At 44.3% G+C, this 25,834-nt stretch overlaps 1 protein-coding gene and 2 non-coding genes across 5 annotated transcripts; 1 reads left to right on the top strand and 2 right to left on the bottom strand.

The window, feature by feature from the left end:
* Positions 1–494: 494 nt before the first annotated feature.
* Positions 495–18,593, bottom strand: PDIA4 (protein disulfide isomerase family A member 4). 3 transcript variants are annotated; one of them, XM_053391018.1, is made up of 11 exons: positions 18,478–18,579; positions 17,684–17,720; positions 15,300–15,477; positions 10,890–11,095; positions 9,357–9,495; positions 7,787–7,992; positions 6,374–6,532; positions 4,698–4,849; positions 3,857–4,013; positions 2,456–2,689; positions 495–1,227 (listed from the first exon to the last, which is right to left on the bottom strand). In XM_053391018.1, exons 2-11 carry the CDS (start codon positions 17,715–17,717, stop codon positions 812–814), a joined length of 1,881 nt encoding a protein of 626 aa, XP_053246993.1. In that variant the 5' UTR covers positions 17,718–17,720; positions 18,478–18,579; the 3' UTR covers positions 495–811. The 3 variants fall into 3 exon arrangements, with proteins under 3 accessions (XP_053246993.1, XP_053246992.1, XP_053246994.1); XM_053391017.1 differs by lacking the exon at positions 17,684–17,720 and having other exon boundaries at positions 18,478–18,593; XM_053391019.1 differs by lacking the exons at positions 17,684–17,720; positions 18,478–18,579 and adding an exon at positions 18,191–18,304.
* A 1,099-nt stretch (positions 18,594–19,692) lies between these two features.
* Positions 19,693–19,764, top strand: TRNAA-CGC (transfer RNA alanine (anticodon CGC)). The gene has a single exon. It is a non-coding gene; the product is annotated as a tRNA-Ala (tRNA).
* A 260-nt stretch (positions 19,765–20,024) lies between these two features.
* TRNAG-GCC (transfer RNA glycine (anticodon GCC)) lies at positions 20,025–20,095 on the bottom strand. Its single transcript has one exon. It is a non-coding gene; the product is annotated as a tRNA-Gly (tRNA).
* Positions 20,096–25,834: the final 5,739 nt, after the last annotated feature.

The raw sequence follows: 25,834 nt of genomic DNA, 5'->3' as shown, positions 1-25,834 counted from the left end.
CCCTAAAACACGTAAATAAATAAAAATACTTAAAGGTAGAAATAATCAGAAAATTTGGAATTGAACTGCTTGCTGAGGTCAAAAGCAATTTAAAACAACAGTTGTTGAGGCATTTCATTCCAAATCTGCTAGACTGAGCCAGATAGAGGATGACGAAAGGATGTCCTGTACCCGCAACAAATTCTGGTGACGCTCATAGCATGCCTCCCTCCCCACCTGCTTCGCACTCACTATGGCTGCTCCTCTGCCAAGCTTTGGAACCTTTTGTTCCTTTGGAGGTTTCCTTTTATTATTTTGGACATTGCATAATTTGAGCACACAGGAAAAGCAGGATGTCTTGCGGGGAAAGGCAAGTGCAACCACATGACCAGGATTACGCAGCAGCTGGCGGTGAGATTCAAGCTCCCAACTTCAGCACCCAGTTGGTGCTCTGAGTCCCAGGCCTGGTGTGTGTGCTTCTCTTGTTGAGGGGGAAGAAGGAGAAAGAGGCAATATTGAAGGGACAACAGCTCTAGAAGTGATTTTATTACAAGGGTCTGGAAAAAGTATTATAGCTTTGCTTTCGGGGGTGGGGGAGAGCTCAAGTTAGTAACAAAAAATAATGTATTTTTCTTAGATCAAAACTGTTGAAACTAATAAAAACCATTTACATCAAAAAGTTCAGTGTTCAGATTTCTTTTGTAATACAAAAATCTCATACAGCATTGTTTTGCCACCCCCAAATTCTCTTTGCTCCAGGTGCTAAGTTGTTTTCCCCAATCAATATTTCAGTAAGTTTGCATTAACTCTTCACCAATGATTGTTGTTCCACCTAAAGTTCTTCTTTTGTCCTACTTAGTTTGGTGGCATATTCTTCTACAAATTTGCTCAAGCTTTCCAGATCTCTTTCTCCACTTCCAAATTTAATAGGATCCTTTTTCTTATTGCTAGGAGCAAAATAGATAGTGGGGAATCCTTCTACTTTGTAATTTTCATTGGTGACATCATTGGCAGTAGCATCCATTTTGGCAATGACCAGGTTTTTCTGAGTTTTGTATTTTTTACCCAGCTCAGTATAAATGGGCTCAAGCTTCTTATAGTGTCCACACCAGGGAGCATAGAACTCTATAAGAACATCAGTCTTTGGATCCATCACTATAGATTCAAACGTTTTGCCAACTACAATCTTCACAGGACCCTTGTTATTTTTTGGTACTGGTTGGGACTTCACAATGGGTTTCAGTTTACCTAGGAAAGGAAACAGGAAAACTGTCATAAAAGACCATGTCCCTTGCAGTTAGTTCACAGAAGTTGGCAACAACACTACTAACATAGATGAGTTACTACCAATCCGTCCCCCCCCCCCAATCCACAGCTCCAATTTTTCTGTAAATAGCTCCTTGAATGATCACTTGTGAAAAGTTTAGATCACAAAGTACAGTTTGACAGCATTTGGGACATACGGCATATTGGCCCATAGGGAAGAACAAAACTAAAATATTTCCTTTTTTGCAATTTAAGATACAGAATTCAGCAGCCAGGTTGCTCACTGAGGAAAGAGGGGCCTGACTGCAAATCAGTTTCAGGGCCCAATTTAAAGTGCTGGGTTTTTACCTATAAAGCCTTAAACGGCGAAGGACCAAAATACCTCTCTGCATATGAACGGACCCTCTCTGCAGTCATCATCTTAGGCCCTTTGTGTGCTCCCTTCCCTCCAAGGGAGGTCCAGAGGGTGGCAACATGAGAATGGGCTTTTTTGAAGTGGCTGCCCGCCAGGGAGGCTTGCCTGGCACCTTTGTTACATCTCTTTAGAGGCAAGGCAAATCCTTTCCTCTATAACCAGGCATTTGGCTAATTAAGCAGTCTGTGGCCTTTTAGAAGTGTGTGGGATGATTTTAATGTATCCCCCCCCACACACCTCTGGTTTTACTGTATCTATGTGGGGTTTTTTGTTCCCTAGTGTTGCCCTGCGCAAGCTAAAGCCACTAACCAATTTAATAAATAATAATAATAACCTGGTGAAGAGCTGAAAAGCTGGCTCACTATTTGTGACATTTTGGGTGGTTCATCTTAAGACAATTTCCCTATGATAAAATAGTAATATCAAGTATGCAGAGGGTAGGACTAGATATTTCAAACTATTTTTGCTGGCATTTGAAGGGGAAAAGGCTCAGTATTCTCTTTAAATGGTGCTACATCCAGGTTTATCCAGCTTCTGGGAAAGTGAGAGAGAGAACTAAGCTCATGAATTACACAGGGGGCTAGTGAACCTACACGCAAATTTAAGGAAGCATAATACTGTAAATAATAATTAATAATAATATTTATAGCCCGCCCATCTGGCTGGGTTTCCCCAGCCACTCTGGGTGGCTCCCAACAAAATATTAAACAGAATAAAACTTTAAACATTAAAAACTTCCCTAAACAGGGCTGCCTTCAGGAAGCATGGATTGTCCACAATCCAACTACAGTTTACCTTTTTTGAATGAGACAACAAATTCCCTCAGCACATCAGAATCAAACTCTTCTGGTTCCATGGCATACTTTTTACCACCTTCATCAAATATAGCAGCATTGACATCCTCTCCACTGTCAACAAGTCCCAGATCCTTTATCTCAGAAGAATAGTCGTCTTCATCCGCAATTGCAAAAGTATATTCTGGGAAGTCCTTAGCCACTTCCAAGACTTTGTTTCGCCAGTACTGAGTAGCTGAAGACAACAAACACACAATGAAGTTAGAGACATCTGGTTTATTCTGGAGCAGGTTATATTCAACCCAGTTATACTTACCTGGTTGCCGATTCTGGGAGCTCATGACCAGGACTTGGAAATAGGGGCATTTGTGAGAGATTGGTGGAGGAGACTGAAAGCGGGTGAGCGTGTCTCTTTTGGATTAAGACTGGTTGCTTGTCTGAACTGTTTGATCAGAAAACTGGGCCCAATAGGGTTCAATAGGGACAAATGTAAGGTTCTGCATTTAGGCAGGAATAACCAGCTGCACCAATATAAGATGGGGGACACCTGGCTTGCCAGTAGCACATGTGAAAAGGACCTTGGTCTTGGTGGACTACAAGCGTCACATGAGTCCACAGTGTGATGCTGCAGCAAAAAAGCTAATGCTCTTCTAGGCTGCATCCACAGAAGCCGAGTGCCCAGATTAAGGGAAGTAATATTACCACTCTATTCTGCCTTGGTCAGACCACAACTGGAATACTCTGTCCAATTCTGGATGCCACAATTTAAGAAGGATATTGACAAGCTGGAACGTGTGCAGAGAAGGGCAACCAAGATAATCAAGGGTCTGGAAGCCAAGCTGTATGAGGAACAGTTAAGAGAGTTGAATATGTTTAGCCTGGAGAAGAGACTAAGAGGAAATATGATAGCCATTTAAAAATATTTCAAGGGGTGTCACATGGAAGATGGAGCAAGCTTGTTTTCTCCTGCTCTAGAGAGTAGGACTCAAACCAATGGATTCAGAATAATAGAATTGGAATGGACCACAAGGGTCATCTAGTCCAACCTCCTTGCAATGCAGGGATCCTTTGCCCAACATGGAGCTTGAACCCACAAACCTAAAATTAAGAATCTCATGCTCTACTGACTGAGCTCTCCTCCAGTTAACTTTGATAGTAAGAGCTGTTACAGTGGAACAGTCTCCCTTGGGAGGTTGCGGCCTCTCCTTCCTTGGAGGCTTTTAAGCAGATATTGGATGGCTCTCTCACATGGATGCTTTAGCTGAGATCACTGCATCGCAGGCAGTTGGACTGGAAGACCCTCGGGGTCCCTTCCAACTCTACATTTCTATGTTTGTATGACTTCATTGGGGCCACTCCAAGTATGACATTGGGTACAACACTAACTAAAAGCAATACCTACCAACACGATAATCAAAGCTGAAGTCCACTGTATAATAAACAACTACCAGAGGCTTCTTGGTGTATCTCTTAGCATCATTGGCAGATTTGCGATGACCCACAAGAGGCAAGGCATGCTTCACCACGTGGTCTTTCACTTCAGTGGCATCAGTGGAATCCTGTTTACAGAAACAAAAATCAGTGGGATGTGACCATTGGAGGAGTTTACATTACAGAAGGCCTCTTCTTAAAAAACCTTTTCTTAAAAAACCACCACCACCACCCAGAAGAAACAACAGGTGTGTTGAAAATATTTCAGTTTTCAGACTCAGAAAATAGGATTAGCTACAGAATTCAGGATTTCCTGCTATCTCACAGAAAGCCTGGCTACCATGATTACAAGACAGGTTGGGTGACAGGCTCTGGCGATGTGTAGCTTACTTCCAAGTGTCTGTTAAGTGAAACAGCTTATTCCATCCCATGTTGGCTGGGTAGATTTCTTTCTCTCCACCCCTGCCACCACTATACACGCCCCCACCAAGCCTAGATTTTTGTGCTCTACTCTCCACCAAGATTTTTCATTTCTGAAGTCTCCCTAAGAGCCTGTTTCCATTTTCTCTTAGCTTAGTCTCTCCTGCAAGTGACTGTTCAGATTTTGCACATCTATCACTTTGGAACTTGCTATGGTTTGCTTCAACTGGGCACACTCAGAATTCTCATATGTTCATTTCAGTAGCCACAGCTCTAGCTATATTGGGTCTTGAGCATTATATTTAAGATGCAAGCTGGAGCACCAATAAATAAATTGAATGAAAGAAAACCAACTTGTTTGTACCCAGTATAGCCTTGATAGAAGTACTCACTTTAATGTCTAAAACATGCATTTTAGGTTCATATTTTGAGTGAAATTTTTCAGGTTGCATCACCACCAGTTTTCCTGGGTCCACTTTCAAAAAGGTTGAAATTTCATTGCTGAAGGTATGATGGAACTTGAATTCTTCTCTTAGGTTATTAGCTGAAAAATAAAAATAATATTATATATATAGGTTTGGAGGGATACCAAAGAGGAGAAAGGAAATTGCTGGGTCAGAAATGCAAAAGTATTGACACCTGGAGTGAGGGTTTGTAAACAAACCATCTGGGTCTATGGTACTGCTGAGTTCCCAGATCTCCTCTTGGAAGGATTTACTGCCCAGACAACTCTGGTCTAAAGTTGTTTTTCCTTTTTTCCTTCTGTATTTGTTTTATGCATTTTATGTTGAGATTGAAAACTCAAATAAATGCAGAACGATCTGAATTATTTTGCATAGCATTACTATCCTTTAGTTTTGGAACAATTTACATGACAAAGCTTCAAACAGTACACACAAATCCAATAATGAACCACTACCAACCTCCACATGGATCTGGAAGCTCACAAAAGGGCATGAAGGCAATGCTCATCTCTAGTTTGTCCCCAGCAATGAGAATTAAGAGGCACACTCTCTCTTGATCAAATGCTTCCATGTAGCTATGAAGGCTAATGACTGTTGTCAGACCTCTTCTGTGAACGTGTCTAATCCTTTTTTTAAAAAAGGCCTGTTTACTAGTGGCCTCACCCCCATTCTTGTGGTTTTGCATTCTGTAAATTAATTACACATTGGCATGGTTTGGACATCAGTATTTGCCATCATGAGACCTAGTTGGGGAAAATATGAGGCTCATGGGCTCCCTTGCTCTTCCAAGGGATGGTGAACTGCAACTAATTCAAAACTGGGTGTGGGAGTTTTCAAATCTCCTTCTGTCTTGCATGAAGGATGGAGTCTTGCTGGGTTTGTTCTTGTAACATTACATCGGAACCAAACCAATGTGTACAGTAGAACCTAATATTTTCTGTCCTGAAGCTACTACAAATCTATTTCAGTGGATGACCAAGAAAGTTACACTTGTTAATTTCTCCATATTATTCATAATTTTAAGAACCTTTCATGTATTCCCCGTAGTCACCCCCCTCTCAAACAGTCTCAATTGCATTTGCCTCTCTTTATAGGGAAAGAGTGCTAAACACCTAAACAATTTAGTAGTTCTTTCTAGTACTCTGTTTGGAGAGTGCCCTTTCTGAGTTGGGATGACTAGAACAGGACTGAAGTCTTCAAGTCCCAGATAATAAAACCATTCTTTCCTGCTTTAGCTCTTTTCTGTTGCTCTGCACATGCTCAATTACATCAAGAGACACAGACGCTGCTTCCACTTGCTTAAATTTCATTTTCATGTGTTCATGTGTTTGTGTTTTTATACCTATGTTTCATGTTCCCTATAAATTTCAATTTTTTTGCCTCCATTCTTGAGGCAGTCACCCCAGAAAACATCAAGGGTAAAAGCCAGAAAATGGATGTGGGCAACATTTTGAGAACTGATAAGCCACAAGAAAATAGACTAATATTTCTAAGATGCAAGTTTGTCTCCTAGTCTGCACTATCAGAAATGTCTACAAAGCACTTTCCAAGTGTAGGAATTGAGCAAATGTTGACATACTATGGACAAGAGAGGAAGGGCTTACCAGCATCTTGATACAGTTGGTAGGCTGGGTCCTGGTCTCCTTTGAAAACCCCAATAATAATGACATCGTCTCCATCTTTCACAAATTCTTGTACCTGTTTGACAGCCTGTATCTGTTTGGATGGAGGGCCAGCCTGTTCTATCATGTAATCAATGATGCCTGGTTAACAAAAAGAAAAACACAAACTTGTGTTATCGCTTGACAAAAAGCATTTTATTTTTTAAAGTGAAAACTGGTTATGTTTTGCAAGTGCTCTATTCTCTGAAAGAGGCACTAGGTGACCACTAAAAATTAACATGTTCCAAAGACTTGTTTTCCCCAGGGCTTTTTTTAAATAAAAAAACCCTGTTGATAGTTTTATTATTGCTAGTAATTTTATTCTATTATGTAGCTGCTAACTATTGCCTTATTAGTGTTAAATTACAGTAGCAAATAAAACATCAGATGAACCATGTTGCAAGTTTTCAAACTGAAAGCAGTATTTTTTAATACATATTAAAAAATAAATAAAGTTTATATATGACCAAACACAACAAGCAGTGCCAAGATTCAAAACAATTTTAAAAGTGCTGTCATCATACAGTACGGAGTTTATCCTGGTTCAAAATGATATCCTTGTGCTATAGTTACTGCTTGTCTGATTATGGTTCCCTGGTGCTTTGCTAATGCCAGTGAGAAAATAGTGAAGCTCAAAAATCCTAGCAATCTTCAGAATACATTGAGGTTTTGTGTCACATCTTCAGGAGTTCCTCAGTTGGTGTGGAATGAGCTCTCAGGCTGGAAGCTTAAATCCACAGAAGAAACAAGATTCCACTCTCTCCCTCCATTGATACGTTTATGCCTTAGGCATGAAAAATGTTGGGCACGTCCCATCCTAATGCCCATGGAGTGTGCCAAAGCAACAGAGAAACACCAAGCAGATCTAGGAAAAGTCAGTTGCTTTACTGACAGCATAATGCATTTTCAGTTACATACAAATGTAGATCCAGCACAGACTGACTAGGCTCTGGCCAAGAGCAAACTTGCCTTAAACACAACAGTATTTATACTATAGATTGTGGCGAGTCATTCCCACTTGCTTGACTAGCTGCAGGTGCAAGACAAAACACACCGAAATTAAACAAAACACTGAAATTAACCATTTTGTCCTTTTTCTCTGCATGCATAAACCCTTATACATTAACAAAAACTTTCTATAACATTTCAAAATAAGGTGCAGGCAATTACCAATCACAGACCAATTATACAAATAGCATTAATAGAAACAAGAAATGCTGCCTAAGTCCAGGGCAGTTTCAACATCATCTTACATACATATAAAATGTAATTCTTAGCTCAGTGTCTATGAAACACAAACAGGTCCAAACTCATGTATTTACTGTGAAGAAAAAGAAGGTGCTTTACAAACCATACCGTATTTTTCTCTTGGACCATTGTAATCAAAAGGTTTGCCTTTGCGGAAGATCTTGAGTAATGGATATCCAGAAATGTCAAATCTCTTAGCAAGATCGGTTTCAGCAGTAGCATCAACTTTAGCAAGGGGAATTGGAGGCGTTCTCTTGCTCAACTCCTTGGCTGCTTTCTCATATTCTGGAGCCAACCGCTTGCAGTGCCCACACCTCAATAGGGAACAAGAATGGGTAACTTGGTAGCCAAAAGCTCTCAAAGATAATGGAGAGAAATCTATTCTCACTGCTTGAAAAGATAGTTCTGTTCCCCTTCCCCTAGTACTTAAACTTCCTGTCTTTTCTGAAGTGCCAATACTTTGATTGGGTAAGATAAAATATCACAGCATACATCTGTATCCATTTTGTAGGCAAGTGCCCCAGAGATGCAGCTGGTTTGAAAATACTGTCAATGTTTTGAGCTGGATCCTCAAGTTCCTATGCAAATTGCAGATAACAGGAATACACACACAGGACCTTGGTTATCCAGTGGCTGCTTAATAACGTACATAAGCAGTGAAAATTGCACATTTGCATAGAGGTTCAACAGACTGAATACTTGTCAATACAGTGGTACCTCGGTTTAAGAACAGTCCTGTTTAAGAACAATTCGGTTCATGAACTCCGCAAAACTGGAAACAGTATCCCGGTTTGCAAACTTTACCTTGGTCTAAGAATGGAATCCAAACGGTGGAAGGGCACCAGTGGCGGGAGCCCTCATTAGGGAAAGCGCGCCTCAGTTTAAGAAAGAATTCGGTTTAAGAAAGGAGATTCCACCTAAACATTAGGAAGAACTTCCTGACAGTAAGAGCTGTTCGACAGTGGAATTTGCTGCCAAGGAGTGTGGTGGAATGTCCTTCTTTGGAGGTCTTTAAGCAGAGGCTTGACAACCATATGTCAGGAGTGCTCTGATGGTGTTTCCTGCTTGGCAGGGGGTTGGACTTGATGGCCCTTGTGGTCTATTCCAACTCTATGATTCTATGATTCTAAGAATGGACTTCAGGAACAGATTAAGTTTGTAAACCGAGGTACCTCTGTATTCAAATGCAGCAAACAGGAAGGCAGAAATAGAAAATGATCTTGCCAATCCTCATCTCAAGACATTACACGTTTTCATTTCATCTGAAGGCATGCCACAAAACTAATAAGATTACAGGTCTATTCCAAGTACTACCTAGAAGCAACCTACATCAAAAACTGAATACACCATACATACAGCTATAATTTTTGTTACCCAGCCTTTTAAACAAATCAAACTCTTTGAAAAGATAAACCACGGTGTAATGTTTTTGCACATACCAGATAAAAGTGTGCACTGGAGATTACGGAGATACAGTCAGTCCCCTCCCACTAGCTCCAAATTTTTCCAAAGCTCTAAATGCAGCAGGAATATTGACTCCATAAAGCCAAACTGAACATGCCCTATAATTTTGTACCAGGGGCAGGGCACACAAAGTCTGCTTGCGGTTCCTATATCAAATGAAGGAATATATAAACACTGTGAAAGCTAAAAGGCAAAAAACTCTCTTTCCCTTTACCATGGAGCATAGAATTCAACCAGGATTATGTCAGCCTCGTTCACGACTAAATCAAAGTTTTCGCTGGTCAACACTAATGTGACTTCAGGTGGTGGGACCCAATCAGGCTGCGAAACTTCTTTCACTTTAGCCAAAATGTCTACAAAAAGAATATGAAGAGAAAAATGAGCAATGACAGGTGGAAGGGGCAGCTTGTCTACTGCAAAGACCTTGCATGTGGAGAGGGAACCAGGTCGCCTTCGCCTTGACAACAACTATCCCTTTATGCGGAAAGAACCTTGGCAGAATACTGCCTGCCGACTAATTCTATTACCTGCCTATTCTTATCTACATACACTCACCTTGAATTCAAAGTCATGTTACAGCATGCCAGCACACAGATAATTTTTTTTTAATCCATTATACTAAATGTTAATCACATAGAAACCTAATCTGTTTGTACACGGCACTATAGGTCTTCCAGCCACCCATTTAGAATGATGGAGAACTGGCAGGTTGGTCCTAGGCTCTTCCGGCTGAGCTATCCAAAAAGCTCAAGACCCTTAATCTCAGGGTTGTGGCTTTGAGCCCCACATTTGGCAAAAGATTCCTGCACTGCAGGGGGTTGGACTAGATTACCCTCATGGTCCCTTCCAGCTCTGATTCTACTTCACATCCCACAGGAGTTAAAATGCACAAAAACAAGCCCTTCTTAACTGACTTTGCTCTGAAATTCTATGTTGCAGTTCTACAATTGCACAGAAAAAGGAATTTGCTACCACAGTACTGCTGATTAAAAAAATCGCCTACAGATTTGCTGCTAGCTCACCTAGCTTGGAGCTGGGGGCAGGAGGCATGGTTCCTAGAAAATCCTTCAGTTAACACAGCTTATTTTTCTGGTGATACTGCAATGTGTTTAAGCCATTTTAAAAGCTTTTAATGCAAAATACTCTGCATTAGGATTATTTTCATATTACAGTGCTGTGTTACATGCATCCCTTTTCCGGAGCTTCTGCCCCAAGTGGAGATGAAGATGAAGAGGCCCCTGGTGTGGGGACAGCTAGCACAACTCCCTGTGGAGGGAATTACACAATTCCTTTGCATGATATCCAGAAACATGGATGTCAATTACGGTATACACGAGTATTATGGGAAGTCAATTGTACATCCTCCATCAATGCAAGCTTGTAACATGCCCTTAGAACCACAGATAGGACCCTCAGACCTCAATGGCTCTACTTCACAACTTGGGTGGTGTCCCTGACCTCTGAAAATGCTGCTGCCTTGCCTGGATGGAGGACAGAGGGGTGTCTAGGTGTGGGTGTAGAAGCTAGTTTACTGCACAAAGACAAAAGGTATAGGCCTTGTTCTGCTCACTTTTCCCTCTGGCCCTTCTGCTACCACAGGCATGGGGGCCCCGGGCGGAAAAAGGATCCTTACCCGCCTTAAGCCTTCCTGTATTTTAGAAGACACCACTCAGATTTTGAGTGAATGAAAGGGTGTATTAAACAGCCTAAGAAAAGCCTGCAGGATCAGAAGTGTGCTGCTGCTCACCTGCTTCTGTTCTTGAGCCCTCATAATCCACAGGCTGCCCCTTCTTCAGAATTTTGATGGTTGGGTAGCCACTCACGTCAAAACGCCCTGACACCGTGGAGGCTGCTGTAGCATCTATTTTGGCAACTGGGATGGGAGGGTCATTTTCTTTCAATGCTTGGGCTATTTTTTCATATTCTGGTGCAAACTGCTTGCAATGCCCACACCTGAAGAAAAACAAATTAATTCTGCAAGAGTTTAACTTCAGCACTCAATTTCTACAGCACAACTTTTGAGAAACGATAGGGCTGATTTTACAACACAGCAGTCAGGTATGTCACATGTCTGGGTAGCTTGAACAGGTTGGCTCAAATTCTGGAAAGAAAGGAAGTCATTAGTTTGCACCAGGCGTCCTATTGGAAAGACCCAGTTCTCTGAGTGCATGTTCTGGAAGTTGGGCAATAGGGGCAGTACAGGATTCCTATTGGTGTACCGACCTCCCCGCTGCACCAAGGGTTCCCTGCCTGAGCTGCTTCAGGTCGTGGCAGATGTTCTCCTGGAGACACCTAGTTTGGTTGTCCTAGGGGATTTTAACATCCATGCCGACACGACCTTACAAGGGGCCGCTCGGGACTTCATGGAAAGCATGGCCTCCATGGGGCTGTCCCTGAATAAGTCTGGCCCAACTCATAGCCACAGACATGCCTTAGACCTGGTGTTCACCTCTATGGATGTTGGTGATCTGACACTAAGTAAAAGCGAAACCAAAGAAGTGCCATGGTCAGATCACTTCCTGGTGCAACTGGACTTCTCCACGACCCTTCCCTTCTGCAGGGAGGTGGGACCGATTCAGATGGTTCGCCCCCGCCACTTAATGGATCCAAATGGTTTCCAGAGCGTGGTAGGGGATGTTTTATCCCATGTTGATGGCCTTTCAGCTGATTCCCTGGTGACCCGCTGGAATACAGAGTTAACCAGGGCTATCGACTGTGTGGCTCCAAAGCGCCCTCTCCGATTGCATAGAGCCCGGAGAGCCCTGTGGTTTTACACGGATCTGAGGGCAATGAAACAATCATTGAGACGGCTAGAGCGCCGGTGGAGGATAACCCATTCTGAATCTGACCGGACACGGGTTAGAGCTCAATGTCGAGCCTATCAAGTGGCGATAGCGACGGCGAAGACGACTTTCTTCACCGCCTCTATTGCATCTGCGGAAAACAGCAGCAGGAGACTCTTTCAGGTGGTTCGCAATTTAGCGGAACCACCTGCTCCATCAGGGCCCGGTACGGGCCACATGATCTCCTGCAATGACTTTGCAAAGTTTTTTTGCAGATAAAGTTGCTCAGATTCGAGAAGAGATAGACTCCACCGTGGGAGCAGGGCCGGGGCGGGAGAGTGCTAGAGTCCTGTCTAGTCAAGTTGTGTGGGATCAATTCCAATCTGTTACCCACGAGGATGTGGACAGGCTGCTTGGACGAGTGAAACCAACCACTGGTCTCCTTGATCCTTGCCCATCCTGGCTTATAAAAGCTAGCCGGGAAGGATTGGGCGATGGGCTTCGTGGGGTGGTGAATGCTTCCCTCCGTGAGGGAGCCTTCCCAGACCCGCTGAAAGAGGCGGTTATTAAACTGCTTCTTAAAAAACCATCTTTAGATGCGGCCACGATGGCCAACTATCGCCCAGTCTCAAATCTTCCATTCTTGGGCAAGGTGATCGAGCGAGTGGTTGCTGAACAACTCCAGGCACGCCTGGAAGAAGCAGACCATTTGGATCCCTTCCAGTCGGGATTCAGGCCTCATCATGGGACTGAAACTGCCTTGGTCACACTGGTTGATGATCTCCGGCGGGCTAGGGACAAAGGTGAGAGCTGTTTCCTAGTTCTGCTGGATCTCTCAGCGGCGTTTGATACCATCAACCATAACATCCTTCTGGACCGTCTTGAGGGGCTGGGAGCTGGAGGCACTGTCATACAGTGGTTCTGCTCCTTCCTCCTGGGCCGTGTTCAGAAAGTGGTGGTGGGGGATGAGTGTTCAGACCCCTGGGCTCTCACTTGTGGGGTGCCTCAGGGTTCTGTCCTCTCCCCCATGCTTTTCAACATCTACATGAAGCCGCTGGGAGAGATCATCAGGGGATTTGGGCTGGGTGTTCATCAGTATGCGGATGATACCCAGCTCTACCTCTCTTTCAAATCAGAACCAGTGAAGGCGGTGAAGGTCCTGTGTGAGTGCCTGGAGGCGGTTGGAGGTTGGATGGCGGCTAACAGATTGAGGTTGAATCCTGACAAGACAGAAGTACTGTTTTGGGGGGACAGGAGGCGGGCAGGTGTGGAGGATTCCCTGGTCCTGAATGGGGTAACTGTGCCCCTGAAGGACCAGGTGCGCAGCCTGGGAGTCATTTTGGACTCACAGCTTTCCATAGAGGCACAGGTCAAATCTGTGTCCAGGGCAGCTGTTTACCAGCTCCATCTGGTACGCAGGCTGAGACCCTATCTGCCTGCGGACTGCCTCGCCAGAGTGGTGCATGCTCTGGTTATCTCCCGCTTGGATTACTGCAATGAGCTCTACGTAGGGCTACCTTTAAAGGTGACCCGGAAACTACAACTAATCCAGAACGCGGCAGCTAGACTGGTGACTGGGAGCGGCCGCAGAGACCACATAACACCGGTCTTGAAAGACCTACACTGGCTCCCAGTACGTTTCTGAGCACAATTCAAAGTGTTGGTGCTGACCTTTAAAGCCCTAAACGGCCTTGGTCCAGTATATCTGAAGGAGCGTCTCCACCCCCATCGTTCTACCCGGACACTGAGGTCCAGCACCGAGGGCCTTCTGGCGGTTCCCTCACTGCGAGAAGCCAAGTTACAGGGAACCAGGCAGAGGGCCTTCTCGGTAGTGGCGCCTTCCCTGTGGAACACCCTCCCACCAGATGTCAAAGAGAACAACAACTACCAGGCTTTTAGAAGACATCTGAAGGCAGCCCTGTTCAGGGAAGCTTTTAATGTTTGATGTATTTTAATATTCTTTTGGAAGCCGCCCAGAGTGGCTGGGGAAGCCCAGCCAGATGGGCGGGGTATAAATAATAAATTATTATTAATTATTATTAATTATTATTAATTATTATTAATTATTTATTATTATTTATTATTATTATTATTATTATTACTGCCCAGAAGGCCAAAGCCCACCAGGAAATAAATTCCAGGGTCACTTAAACACTGGGGCTTTGCTGGCTGCAGGCATTACTGAAGCTGTGTCCAGCCAAGTGCTTCTGGTCTACTCACACTGCTCCATACAGCCATGTATGCAGCCGCACAGTCGTGTTAAGAAAGCAGTTTTGACTAGCAGATTTTAGGTGTTCTTCAAAATGACTATGGACTACACTGTGCAAGCGCAGAGCTGTAAGCCATCCCTGTGGCTGTAGGAAACAGCACAGCGTAATCATGGAAACTCTCCATTACTTTTTTAAAAGCAGTACCGAGTAAGTCAAGCCTGAGCACAGAAGATTTAGAATTGACCCACACGTTCAGAAAAGTCATAGGGTGCAGAATTCCCAAGACTCTGCCACTTCCGACAACAGATGTGAAAGCTCCTTACTTGTCAGATGTTCCTGTGAGGGCTCAGTGGAAGGGAGCAGCTGCCAGGATCATAGAACAGTGGTCTTAAAGGACCTATATTGGCTCCCGGGATGTTTCCACACACAATTCACTGCTGGTGCTGTCTTTTAAAGCCCTAAATGGCCTCAGCCCAATATACCTGAAGGAGTGTCTCCACCCCCATCATCCAGTCCAGACAGTGAGGTCTTCCTCCAAGCGTCTTCTGCTGGTTCCCTCACTGGAAGAAGTGAGGTTACAGGGAACCAGGCAGAGGGCCTTCTTGGTAGTTGAGCCCCCACTGTGGAACACCCTCCCATCAGATGTCAAGGAAATAAACAATTATATGACTTTTGGAAGACAACTAAGGGCAGCCATGTTCAATGAAGTTTTTGATGTTTGATGTGATATTGTTTTAATTTGTTGGGAGCTGCCCAGAGTGGCTGGGGGAACCCAGTCAGATGGGCAGCATATAAATTATTATTATTATCATTATCATCACCATCATCAGTGCAGACATAACACACACACTTTTTGCAATTGGGTGCAAGTGCGCCACAAGATTGTGCACTCCCACTCCAGCATGCACATTTCAACAGCACCAACCATATTTTTTTCTTCTGAACACCTTAAATCCCCTCCATCAACAATTGTGCTTAAGTACAGAAAAGGGTGCTTAATATATAGCACACTGATTTAAAATAAATACAAAGAGCACTAAGTAGCTTTCGTCCTGTTTTATAGGAACTCACAGCGGGAAGAAGAAACATCCTACTGCAGCATGGCAGACATGAAATATGAATTAACTTCAAGGAGGAGGATGGAAACACTGGAACCAGACTTACCAAGGGGCATAGAACTCCAGAAGCACAGTGTCCTTTCCTTCAACAAAAGTATCAAAGTTTGCATCATTCAATACGACAACACCATTTTCCTCTTTGATTTCTGAACTATCATCTTCATCATAATCATCAATGTCCTCGTCATCATCATCAACACTGGTCTCCCCTGGGGCAACAAAGTCTAATTAAGGGGGAGGGGAAAATATACTATTATTGTCACTTTTTTCATAATGTAAAAAAACCCCATAACATTAAAATCAGCTATAAGAACAAGAATAAAATAAGAACCTAAAATGCACATAACAGAAATATATTAAATGACAGATCTAAACCACCCCCAAAAAGATGAGCACAGCAAGAGACCACAAACGTACCCAAGTACCCTCTTAATTCATGACCCAAAATCTGGTGTCTAAAAACAGAGGTGGTGTCAGCTGCCCCTCCCTGGGCAAATGGGGAGCCACCACTGAGGCCTTCAAATGAAGAGCATGGGGTTCGGGTTGGTTCACTTGGGAAGAGGCAGCCCTTGAGATGTTGGGGTGCTGAGCTGCGTAGGTAAAAAAGGCAAAGGACCCCTGGGTGGCTAAGTCCAGTCAAAGGCGACTATGGGCTGCGGCACTCGTCTGTTTTCAGGCCGAGGGAGCTGGCGTTTGTCGACAGACAGCTTTCCAGGTCATGTGGCCAGCATGACTAAACAGCTTCTGATGCAACGGAACACTGTGACGGAAACCAGAGCGCACGGAAACGTCGTTTACCTTCCTGCCACAGTGGTACCTATTTATCTACTTGCACTGGCATGCTTTTGAACTGCTATGTAGGCAGGAGCTGGGACAGAGCAACAGGAGCTCACTCCATTGTGCAGATTCGAACTGCCAACCTTCTGATTGGCAAGCCCAAGAGGCTTAGTGGTTTAGACCACAGCGCCACCTGCATCCTTGAGCTGCGCAAGGCTTTATAAGTCCAAAGCACCACTTTGAACTGAGCCCCAAACCTAGTTTGTAGCCAATGCAGTCATGCCAAGATTTATACTCAGACCATTGTGCTCCAGTCAGCAATCTAGTAAGCAATCCTGGCCACTGAATTCTGCATCAGCCACAGTTCCCAAGTTGTTCAAAAGGCAGCCTGATGCATAGCACATTGCACTTGGTTTGTCACTGCAAGCCACATTAAATCTATCAATACATGTCTTTTTTTGAAGCGCTATCCCCCCAGCAGCGTGGCAGCAAACGATGCACCTTTTATTGCTGCTGCGCCAATCAGGTGTTTGGTGGGGTAGAGCGGTAGCAAAAGAGATAAATAAAAGAAACCAGAACAGACAATTCAGCTGCCCTGCCTATTGGTTCTTGGGCCTTCGCAGCCCAGTGTCTTTTACCCAGAATCAGGACAGTCCCTCTCTCTTCCATTTATTGGGCTTTTATTACAGGCCCACCCTAATCCCACCAACCTCCCAAAGAATAGTGGGTTTCATTTGGCTTGGTAGGCTAGCTTTAGAAAGAAACAAAAGTAACAATTGTTAATGAACAGGCTTTACAGTGGAGTATGCTGTTAGTGTGGCGCGTTGGGAATCAAACAAGCCCAGTTCATCAAGGAACAAACATCAATGTGGAAAAGATAAGTCATTCTCTGAACAAGAAACATGCTGCTATAATATTTGGTCACAAAAAAATAGGCATAACATTCACTACTATTATCATGCCACCTGTACAGCTTCTCCAACATCAACAAACCTAAATTCAAGCTTGCTATACAGCTTGTGTTAGAATAGAAAGGTCTCAGTGGCTAATAAACTGAGAGAAAAGAAGGTAAGCCATGAAGGACATTTATTTTCTAGCTTTCGCAGCCCTGATCTACAATCATTTATAGAAGATTCTTACAACAGAACCCATGTTGAAAGGTACTTAGATAATAATAATTTATTATTTATACCCTGCCCATCTGGCTGGGTTTCCCCAGCCACTCTGGGCGGCTTCCAACAAAAGATTAAAAATACATTAAAACACCAGTCATTAAAAACTGTTAAGTACCTTTTCCAAAATTAGAGTATTTAATTCTAAAGGTCCCTAAAACACTGACCTTGGAACAACTCGTAAGTTTCTTCCAACAAGATGAAATGAAAAAGAATGCTGGGATAAAAGCAAATTGTGTGAGGGAGAAATGATTGTTTCATGCCCAGTATATAAATGAAGAGCTTTTATCCTGAATGTTGCCATTAACCCCAATTTACACATGCAAGCTGAACTGATAATAGGGTTTAGGCAGATTTAATTACATGTGTTTAAATCAGTGTGGTTAAAATTGCAAACAAGTGTCTCCAGAGAACTCATTTGTATAACAACGCAAACAACTGGCACAATCCAGTATGAAAATCTACTGTGGAAACACAGTGCCTTGGAGCAGTACACAACACAACTCTGGTTCCATTTTCTGCAAAAGAGGATGCAAGTAAAAAAAACAAACAGACAAAGTTGTGTGCACAGGAAGCTGTCTCACAATGTCAGACCATAGTTTTTGTTTTGTCTTCAATACTAAATAGCAGCTGCAGCTTTCCAGGGTTTCTGGAAGGCATCTTCCCAGTCCTACCAGGAGATGCCATGAAGGGAACCTGGGACCATTTGCATTTGAAGCATGTGCTCTGCCACTGTGTTTAAAGACCTCCCTCCCCTAAGGTCACTCAAGTCAGAAACAGATCTGGCAATTAATAGAAACTTGCGTTCAAATATTTCATTTACTGCCTTTTGGTGCTCCTTGTGCCTAGATTTACGTACATAAGGAGGCAAGAATCATCTTTCCAGATGAGACAAAGGGGTTCAGCACTCTTTTCTACATCTTCCTGCAGGAAGAACCACCACCCCAGACAGAGTATTTGTGGCACCTTAAGAGACTAACCAATTTACCACGCATGAGCTTCCCTAGAGGGCAGACCCCTTCCTCCGACGCCAGAAGTTGCAGCTCTGGCCTGTTGCTGCAGCTGCCCTGCAGCCCGAGGCAGAGGAAGAGGCAACCACTGGACGGACATTGGGGCCGTTCTCCAGTCAGCCCCGGGAACTCGCATTCTGAAAGCGGCTGCTCGCTTCCGCAAGTCTTGTAAGAGGCAGGCGAGAGGGGCGCCTGGCCGGGAAAGAGGCTCTGAAGGCGCCCGTCCGCCCGCCCGCCCTTCCCCGCGACCCCGCTCCGCGCTCACCGTCCGCGGGGCCCTCGCGCTCCGCCTGGGCGCTGGCGGGCGAGGCGAGGCTCGCCACGGCCAGCAGCAGCGCCAGCACGAGCACCTTGGCCGCGCCCATCTCGCTCTCTCCCCGGCTCCGGCTCCCCGCCAGGCGGCCTCGGACCAGGCGCTCCACGGACTCGGCAGGAGCAGCGCAGCCCTTATAGCCGCCAGGCGCGCTCGCCTCACGCGCAGCCGCCGCTCCGCCGAGAGGGGGCGGGGCGGGTGCGCGCGCAGCGGGCGAGGCCTTCCCCTTTGACAGGCGCACGCACACTGCCAGCATGCCCTGAGGTGCCTCTCTCGGATTGGACAAGCCTGGAAGACCACCAATCGCGGCCTGCCACTCGGGGGGAAGCGCCGGCAAATCCTGAAGGGCGTGGCGTGGCAACGAGGAGCCACTTCTCACGCCGCGATTGGCCCGAGGGTGGCGACGTCACGAGGGAGGCCCGCGAGCTGGGACGGGTCGCCGGGAAGGCGGGAGCCGCTGAGGCGCCTCCACGTCTGCCGGGCGGGATGGGCGGGCGCGCGCGCGCGCGCGCGCTGCCAGAGGGGCCCCTCGAGGCCAGCCTCCCTCTCGGCCTCGCCGCGACGAAGGCCCCCCGCCGCCCCCGGGAAGCCCGCCAGCGTGAGGACGTTGCTTGCGCATCACCTCCGCGGGCCTCTCGCCCCACAAAGAGGAAGCAGAGCCCAGTTAGGACAATTGGTCAGGCGGGTGTGAGGAACTGGGGAGCTTCCAAGGTCTGCTGCTCATTTATGGCTTTCACATGGGTCTGAAAGGTAAACTCGGTATTGTTCAATATGTCAACTGATAAAATAGTAAAGGAAAACGGCAATTGTAAATCTCTACCTAAGCACCTTGGGTAGCTTTTTCCTTTGTGTGTTTTTCTGACAAGATAGGCAGGGGTCAAGGTCTCTAGCTTCATATCAGCACAATGAGATGATAATCCTCTCAGACTAGCCTGCCAGCTTGTCAGAGGAGGAGTTGTGCAAAATGCAATTTGACACTTAAGGGAACTTTCAGCGAGCGATCTTTTGTATCCTTTTGTGTAGCATTGTGGTTGTAGTGGCTTGGCTCTGCTCTTTTGCTTGTCCTTTCATGCTGAGACAAGTACACAACCATCATTAAAGGGTTAACATTTTTCTGAAGGATAAGTGTAGAATGCATATACTTCACTGAGCAGACACTGGGAGCTGGGGGATGTAGCTCAGTGGTAGAGCGCGCGCTTCGCATGTGTGAGGTCCCGGGTTCAATCCCCGGCATCTCCAGTGTTTTTTATTCTCTTGTGCAAATTTTCCAATTTCAATCCCCTCTGTCTGCCAATACATATAAAACATGTATACTTTTGTCTATTGAGTTTATGTGTTTCTAAGACGGTTTGAAATTCATTACTTAGAACATTGAAAATACAGGCTTATACGTGAGTTTTCTTCCTCATTTTAAGTAACACAGTTCTTGCGGATTTTCTAGATTGTAAGAAAACACTTGTTACAATATATTATGAATTTGTAATGTAAAAAAAGTAAGTTGCATTGGCCGGGAATCGAACCCGGGTCTCCCGCGTGGCAGGCGAGAATTCTACCACTGAACCACCAATGCACATGCTTGAATTTATTCCTCAGATGCTCCTTCTGGGAAAAGTTTTTCTGCCTTACTGACCTAACTCACTGACTAGAAGCTATTTCATCAGTTCCATGAAGTGTTATATTCAATTGGTAGGTGTCTGTATACATGTTTGTGGAGGGGGGAATGTAAACAATGAGGTCAAATGGAATAATAATAATAATAATAATAATAATAATAATAATAATAATATTTATTTATACCCTACCCAGCTGGCTGGGTTTCCCCAGCTACTCTGGGCGGCTTACAGCATATATAAAACATAATAAAACATCAAACATAAAAAACTTCCTTCAAATTTATTGTAATGTATGATGTTGGTCTTTTGTTTTTGTTTTGCTTTGGTTCTTGTCTGTTTTTTGTAAGTTTTGGCGGTTTTAAATTTGGAGGTTTAAGTACATTATGTTGGTATGGGAAACTGTCGTGTGATGGGCCAATGGCCGTAATAAAGTTCAATACAATACAATAAAATACATAAAAAACTTCCTGATACAGGATTAGAGATGAAATGGGGAAAAAATACAGTTGGGCAAATTTATTAAAATTTACATGATTGCAAAATAAACACAGTAATTTGCAACAGTAGGATTTGATAACTCAAACATCCCAAAATTACTATTCAAGCCAGAAATTATAGATGAGATTCTGTGGCTTCATGCTGATGTCACCCTTTTTTAAAAAAAAAGGTTTCTTTGTTAAAGACTGGCCCCTTACAAGTCCACAGGAGAGTGTCAAAAGACGCTACAAGTTCTTTTCTGGTTTATGAATATTTCCCTTTATCATAACAGAGTGTCATAGAGGACGTTGAGCACAATGAATTAGAAGTCTTCGGGCAGATCTCTAATTTAGCAAGAGAATGGAAAGCATCAGTACAACCTTTCCCATCCTCTCTGCAGATTTTATATCCAGGAAAAAGCCTTCTTACTGCCAGCATTAGCACCCCACTCCTTTCCCAAATGGTGGCAGCTGCTGTCAGGAGGGGCTGCTGGCCTTCCCTAGGCTGGCTTGGTCTCACAGTGGATCAGAGGTCCCGGCTAGGTTTACTGGCATGACCTGGGAATGACCCCAATCCTCTTTTCTCCTTTTGTTTCTTATAAGGTCCTGGAACACCTCTTGCACCCGTCATGGGGTGCTGCAGAAGCTGTGTGGCCTCTCCCTTCTTTACTGTGGTTGAATGAAAAGGAATATTCCATTAAAGTGGGTATTAAAAAGAAAGCTGTAGTGTAGGGAAAAGGATGATGAGATTAGCAGTGGCAGCTGAAATGGTCCTTGCCTTGTGCATTCACATGGGTAGATGGACCCGTGTTTTAGAAATCAGGATGAGCTCCAGGATGATGATAGCATAGGGTCACCTCCTCAACAGGTAGGAGACCCTATTGGTGGCAATGCTTAACAAACTGCAGACCTCTACAAGACCTGGCCATCTGAATGGCTATGGCTGATGGTCAAGCACCATGACCCTGGAGGGCTAGGGCATAAAGTAACCCTCAGAACAGCTCTTACTCCTAGGAAGAAGGGTGATAAGAGAAATGTTCCCTGATACCAAGATGAGGGATTCCCTTGGAATGCAGATAGAGTTAATTGATAAGAATAATGATCTGTTGTGAGCTTGACGGAAGTGTACAATAGATGAGCTTTCCTGCTTTGGCTCATCCTTTTTTTTTCCTTTTTCTTTTTTTTCTTTTCTTTTATCTTTCCCATAGTTGCTTATGTTCTGTGTCATGTACTTCGATATTTTTTGTAGTTTTAAAAGTTTTTTTTTTGAGGACTTCCGGGTTAGCGCCATCGCCTAATGGCGGATTCCCTCCGAGCTCCGGAGGGAATTGGCTCAGCAGGGGTTGGGTCCTGCCGCAGCGGCGACGCGGGGACCCTCATAAACCACAAGCGTTGAAGCCTGTGGACCTGGTGACTCGGCGGGCACCATTTGCGCCCCCCCGACCCGCAAAGGAGCCTTTTTAAAGGCTCCGGAACGGGGGACGGAGAGTGGCGTGGTGCTTTGAGTCGACTGCTTCTCCTGCTGAGTGAAGCCGCATGCCATGGACGGAGAGCGCTGACTTCTTTCTTTGAACATTTGGACTAAAAGTAACAACCCGTGAGTAATACGGAAATTGGACTTAAAAGGGAAATTGTCTTTGGGAATTAGGCACGATCGGGTGAGGTGTAAAAAGGAGGTCCGCCCACCCGCCTTGTAAACATCATAAAGCAAGGATTTTATTACTAAGGTTGTGAGAATACCTCTCTTCTTTGTGGAGAAAAGCAATTAACTCTACGTTGGGGCAATTTAAGTGATTGTGCTGGAGGATAAGAGCTAACATTGAAAATGGAATTCACCCCCCCCCCCAAGACCCGGGAGCGATCGATGGGAGAGCCTGCGGAAGAGAAATAAAGACTTTGACAGCTGTCAAACTAGCTGTCAAAGTTGGGGAAAAAAGAGAACTTTGTTTTTGCTATCTTTGCTGGTTATTTTTGCTACAATTTGGTAACAAATTGTTAAAAATAAAGAGAAAAGACTAATTTGACTTTTGGGTTGGAACTGGAAGATAACAACAAACTAGAATCCCTCTAGAGGGGATTTAGGACATTACAAAAATGGCTGTAAGTGGAAAAATACTGGCTAAACTGGAGAGGTCTTTTTTTCTCTTGGGAGAGTTACAGAAACAGAGTGATGTTTTGACTAATAACGTCACAATACTGAAGGGAACAGTAAACAAAGTTGCTGAGCCTGGGAGGGACTTGACTCAAGTTTTTGCAGATGAACAAGAAAGTCTTGCAGTTGACCTTAAAATTTCAGCAGCCGAACAAGAAAAGAAATTTGAGAAATCTGAGAATGTGATGGAAGAGGAACATGATGATTTGAAGGAAAAAGAAGGAGGAGCTATAATGCCACAGATGGTTGAGGAGAGCCAGAGGCCGGCCAAGATGGATATAAAGGAAAATAAGATCAGGATGATGGAAATTTGGTTTGAATTGAAGAATGGGAAATGGAGAGATCTCCCTATGTGGAGATCTGAAGATATATGGAATAAAAACCTGGCTAAAGTGGAAACTGGAGCTTTTGGGACATTTGGACTTAAGAGAAGCAAGAAACAAGATTTTGGCTCCACATTTAAATATGGAGGCCTGGCTGGAAGAAACATGGACATTATTGGGACAGAGCTTCTTCGAGATTTGGTGTTTAATATAAAGGACTATCAAAAAAACTGGCAGAGAGGAACTGAGAGAGAATTGAGAGCCTCGGATGTGAGGTCGCCAGGCTGACTGCAGATGGACTGATGGATTTTTTGTTGGGGTTCGAAACCGGGAAAAGGGGGTGGTGGGGTCCTGGGAATCCAAAGGGTGTATAACTATATATTGTTTTAATTAATTTGGTTTTGCCATTAACATAAAAATGGGGATTTTAGGGAAGGGAATTGGGGCCGACCTTAGAAAAAGACTTTTAAGAATAAGTATTGACGTATAAAGATTGAGGTTCTTAAGTTAAAGTTGGTTAATTAAATTGATGGGGTGAACTTAGAAAAAAGATTTTTAAGAATAAGTATTGATGTACAAAGACTGAGGTTTATAAGTTAAAATTGGATAACTAAAATGAATAGAGAAAATATGGTAAAGTTTGGGGACAAGAACTTGCTGAGCTAAAATTGGAATTGGAATACAAGAAGGGGAGGTGTGGGGAAGTCAAGGAAATTGGTCATTGAAAGTAAGATGTGAATTTTAAGTGTTTTTAATTGTTGTTTTTCTTTTATTTTTTATGGTTTTTTTATTTTTTGAAAATTTCAATAAATATTTAAAAAAAAGTTTTTTTTTCATTTGTTGTTGTTGTTGTTTAGTCGTGTCCGACTCTTCGTGACTCCATGGACCAGAGAACGCCAGGCACCTCTGTCCTCCACTGCCTCCCGCAGTTTGGTCAAACTCATGCTGGTAACCTCGAAAACACTATCCAACCATCTCGTCCTCTGTCACCCCCTTCTCCTTGTGCCCTCCATCTTTCCCAACATCAGGGTCTTCTCCAGGGAGTCTTCTCTTCTCATGAGGTGGCCAAAGTACTGGAGCCTCAGCTTCACAATCTGTCCTTCCAGTGAGCACTCAGGGCTGATTTCCTTCAGAATGGAGAGGTTTGATCTTCTTGCAGTCCATGGGACTCTCAAGCGTCTCCTCCAGCACCATAATTCAAAAGCATCAATTCTTCGGCGATCAGCCTTCTTTATGGTTCAGCTCTCACTTCCATACATCACTACTGGGAAAACCATAGCTTTAACTATACGAACCTTTGTTGGCAAGGTGATGTCTCTACTTCTCAAGATGCTGTCTAGGCCTGTCATTGCCCTTCTCCCAAGAAGCAGGCGTCTTTTAATTTCGTGACTGCTGTCACCATCTGTAGTGATCATGGAGCCCAAGAAAGTAAAATCTCTCACTGCCTCCATTTCTTCCCCTTCTATTTGCCAGGAGGTGATGGGCCCAGTGGCCATGATCTAAGGTCTTAAAGTTCTTAACCCGAGGTAATATTTCTGGGTTAGCAGAGTCTGTAACCTGAAGCGTATGTAACCTGAGGTGCCACTGTATTTTCCTCCAGAGTGGACTGATGTGGGAACCAATGAGCTCTTAGAACAATTCTTTAGGTTTAGGTTTATGGGAGGCTGCACCCCCTTACTCCACTCACCAGCACCTTGCCATTCCCCCCACGTTAACCCCCATGGGCTCCCCCATAATAACAATAATAATAACAATAATAATAATAATAATAATAATAATTTATTATTTATACCCCGCCCATCTATTTTTTATCTTGCAGGTAAAAGTGAAACACTAGAATTGCATATATCAGATTTAATCATGACATTTCTCTCTAGTTTCCCTGTTGTGGGTGAATCCAGAAGTGTTAAGAATGTGGGCCAGCAGGATCCACAAATTAATAATAATAATAATAATAATGAATAAACAATTTATTATTTATACCCCGCCCATCTGGCTGGGTTTCCCCAGCCACTCTGTGCGGCTTCCAACACAATATTAAAATACTATCCTTCAGATATTAAAAGCTTAATAAACAGGGCTGCCTTCAGATGTCTTCTAAAAGTCTGGTAGTTGTTTTTTCCTTTGGTGGGAGGGTGTTTCACAGGGCTGGCGCCACTACTGAGAGGGCCCTCTGCTTGGTTCCCTGTAACTTCGCTACTTGTAGTGAGGGAACCGCCACAAGGCCCCTGGAGCTAGACCTCAGTGTCCGGGCAGAACGATGGGGGTAGGTATACTGGACAGAGGCCGTTTAGGGTTTTAAAAGTCAGCACCAACACTTTGAATTGTGCTTGGAAACATACTGGGAGCCAATGTAGGTCTTTCAAGACCGGTGTTGTGGTCCTGGCAGTCTCTCCCAGTCTCCAGTCTAGCTGCCGCATTCTGGATTAGTTGTAGTTTCCGGGTCACCTTCAAAGGTAACCCCACATAGAGCGCATTGCAGTAACCCAAGCGAGAGATAACTAGAGCATGCACTACTCTGGTGAGACAGACTGCGGGCAGGTAGGGTCTCAGCCTGCGTACTAGATGGTAGACAGCTGCCCTGGACACAGAATTGACCTGCGCCTCCATGGACAGCTACGAGTCCAAAATGACTCCCAGGCTGCGCGCCAGGTCCTTCAGGGGCTGTTATCCCATTCAGGATCAGGGAGTCCTCCACACCTGCCCATTTTCTGTCCCCCAAAAACAGTACTTCTGTCTTGTCCG

Source organism: Podarcis raffonei, chromosome 6 (assembly GCF_027172205.1).
Source record: "Podarcis raffonei isolate rPodRaf1 chromosome 6, rPodRaf1.pri, whole genome shotgun sequence".
NCBI classification, from domain to species: Eukaryota; Metazoa; Chordata; class Lepidosauria; order Squamata; family Lacertidae; genus Podarcis; species Podarcis raffonei.
The sequence above is the reverse complement of the archived record's forward strand: the minus strand, read 5'-3'. Positions and strand labels throughout refer to the sequence as shown.

Excerpts from the sequence above, each read along its gene's own strand:
- PDIA4 (XM_053391017.1), bottom strand. The coding sequence starts at position 18,577 with ATGGGCGCGGCCAAGGTGCTCGTGCTGGCGCTGCTGCTGGCCGTGGCG. Across the intron at positions 6,533-7,786 it reads TGGTCCAAGAGAAAAATACG|GCATCATTGATTACATGATA; the intron begins GTATGGTTTGTA and ends TTTGTTAACCAG. Across the intron at positions 1,228-2,455 it reads TGTTGTCTCATTCAAAAAAG|GTAAACTGAAACCCATTGTG; the intron begins GTAAACTGTAGT and ends TTCCTTTCCTAG.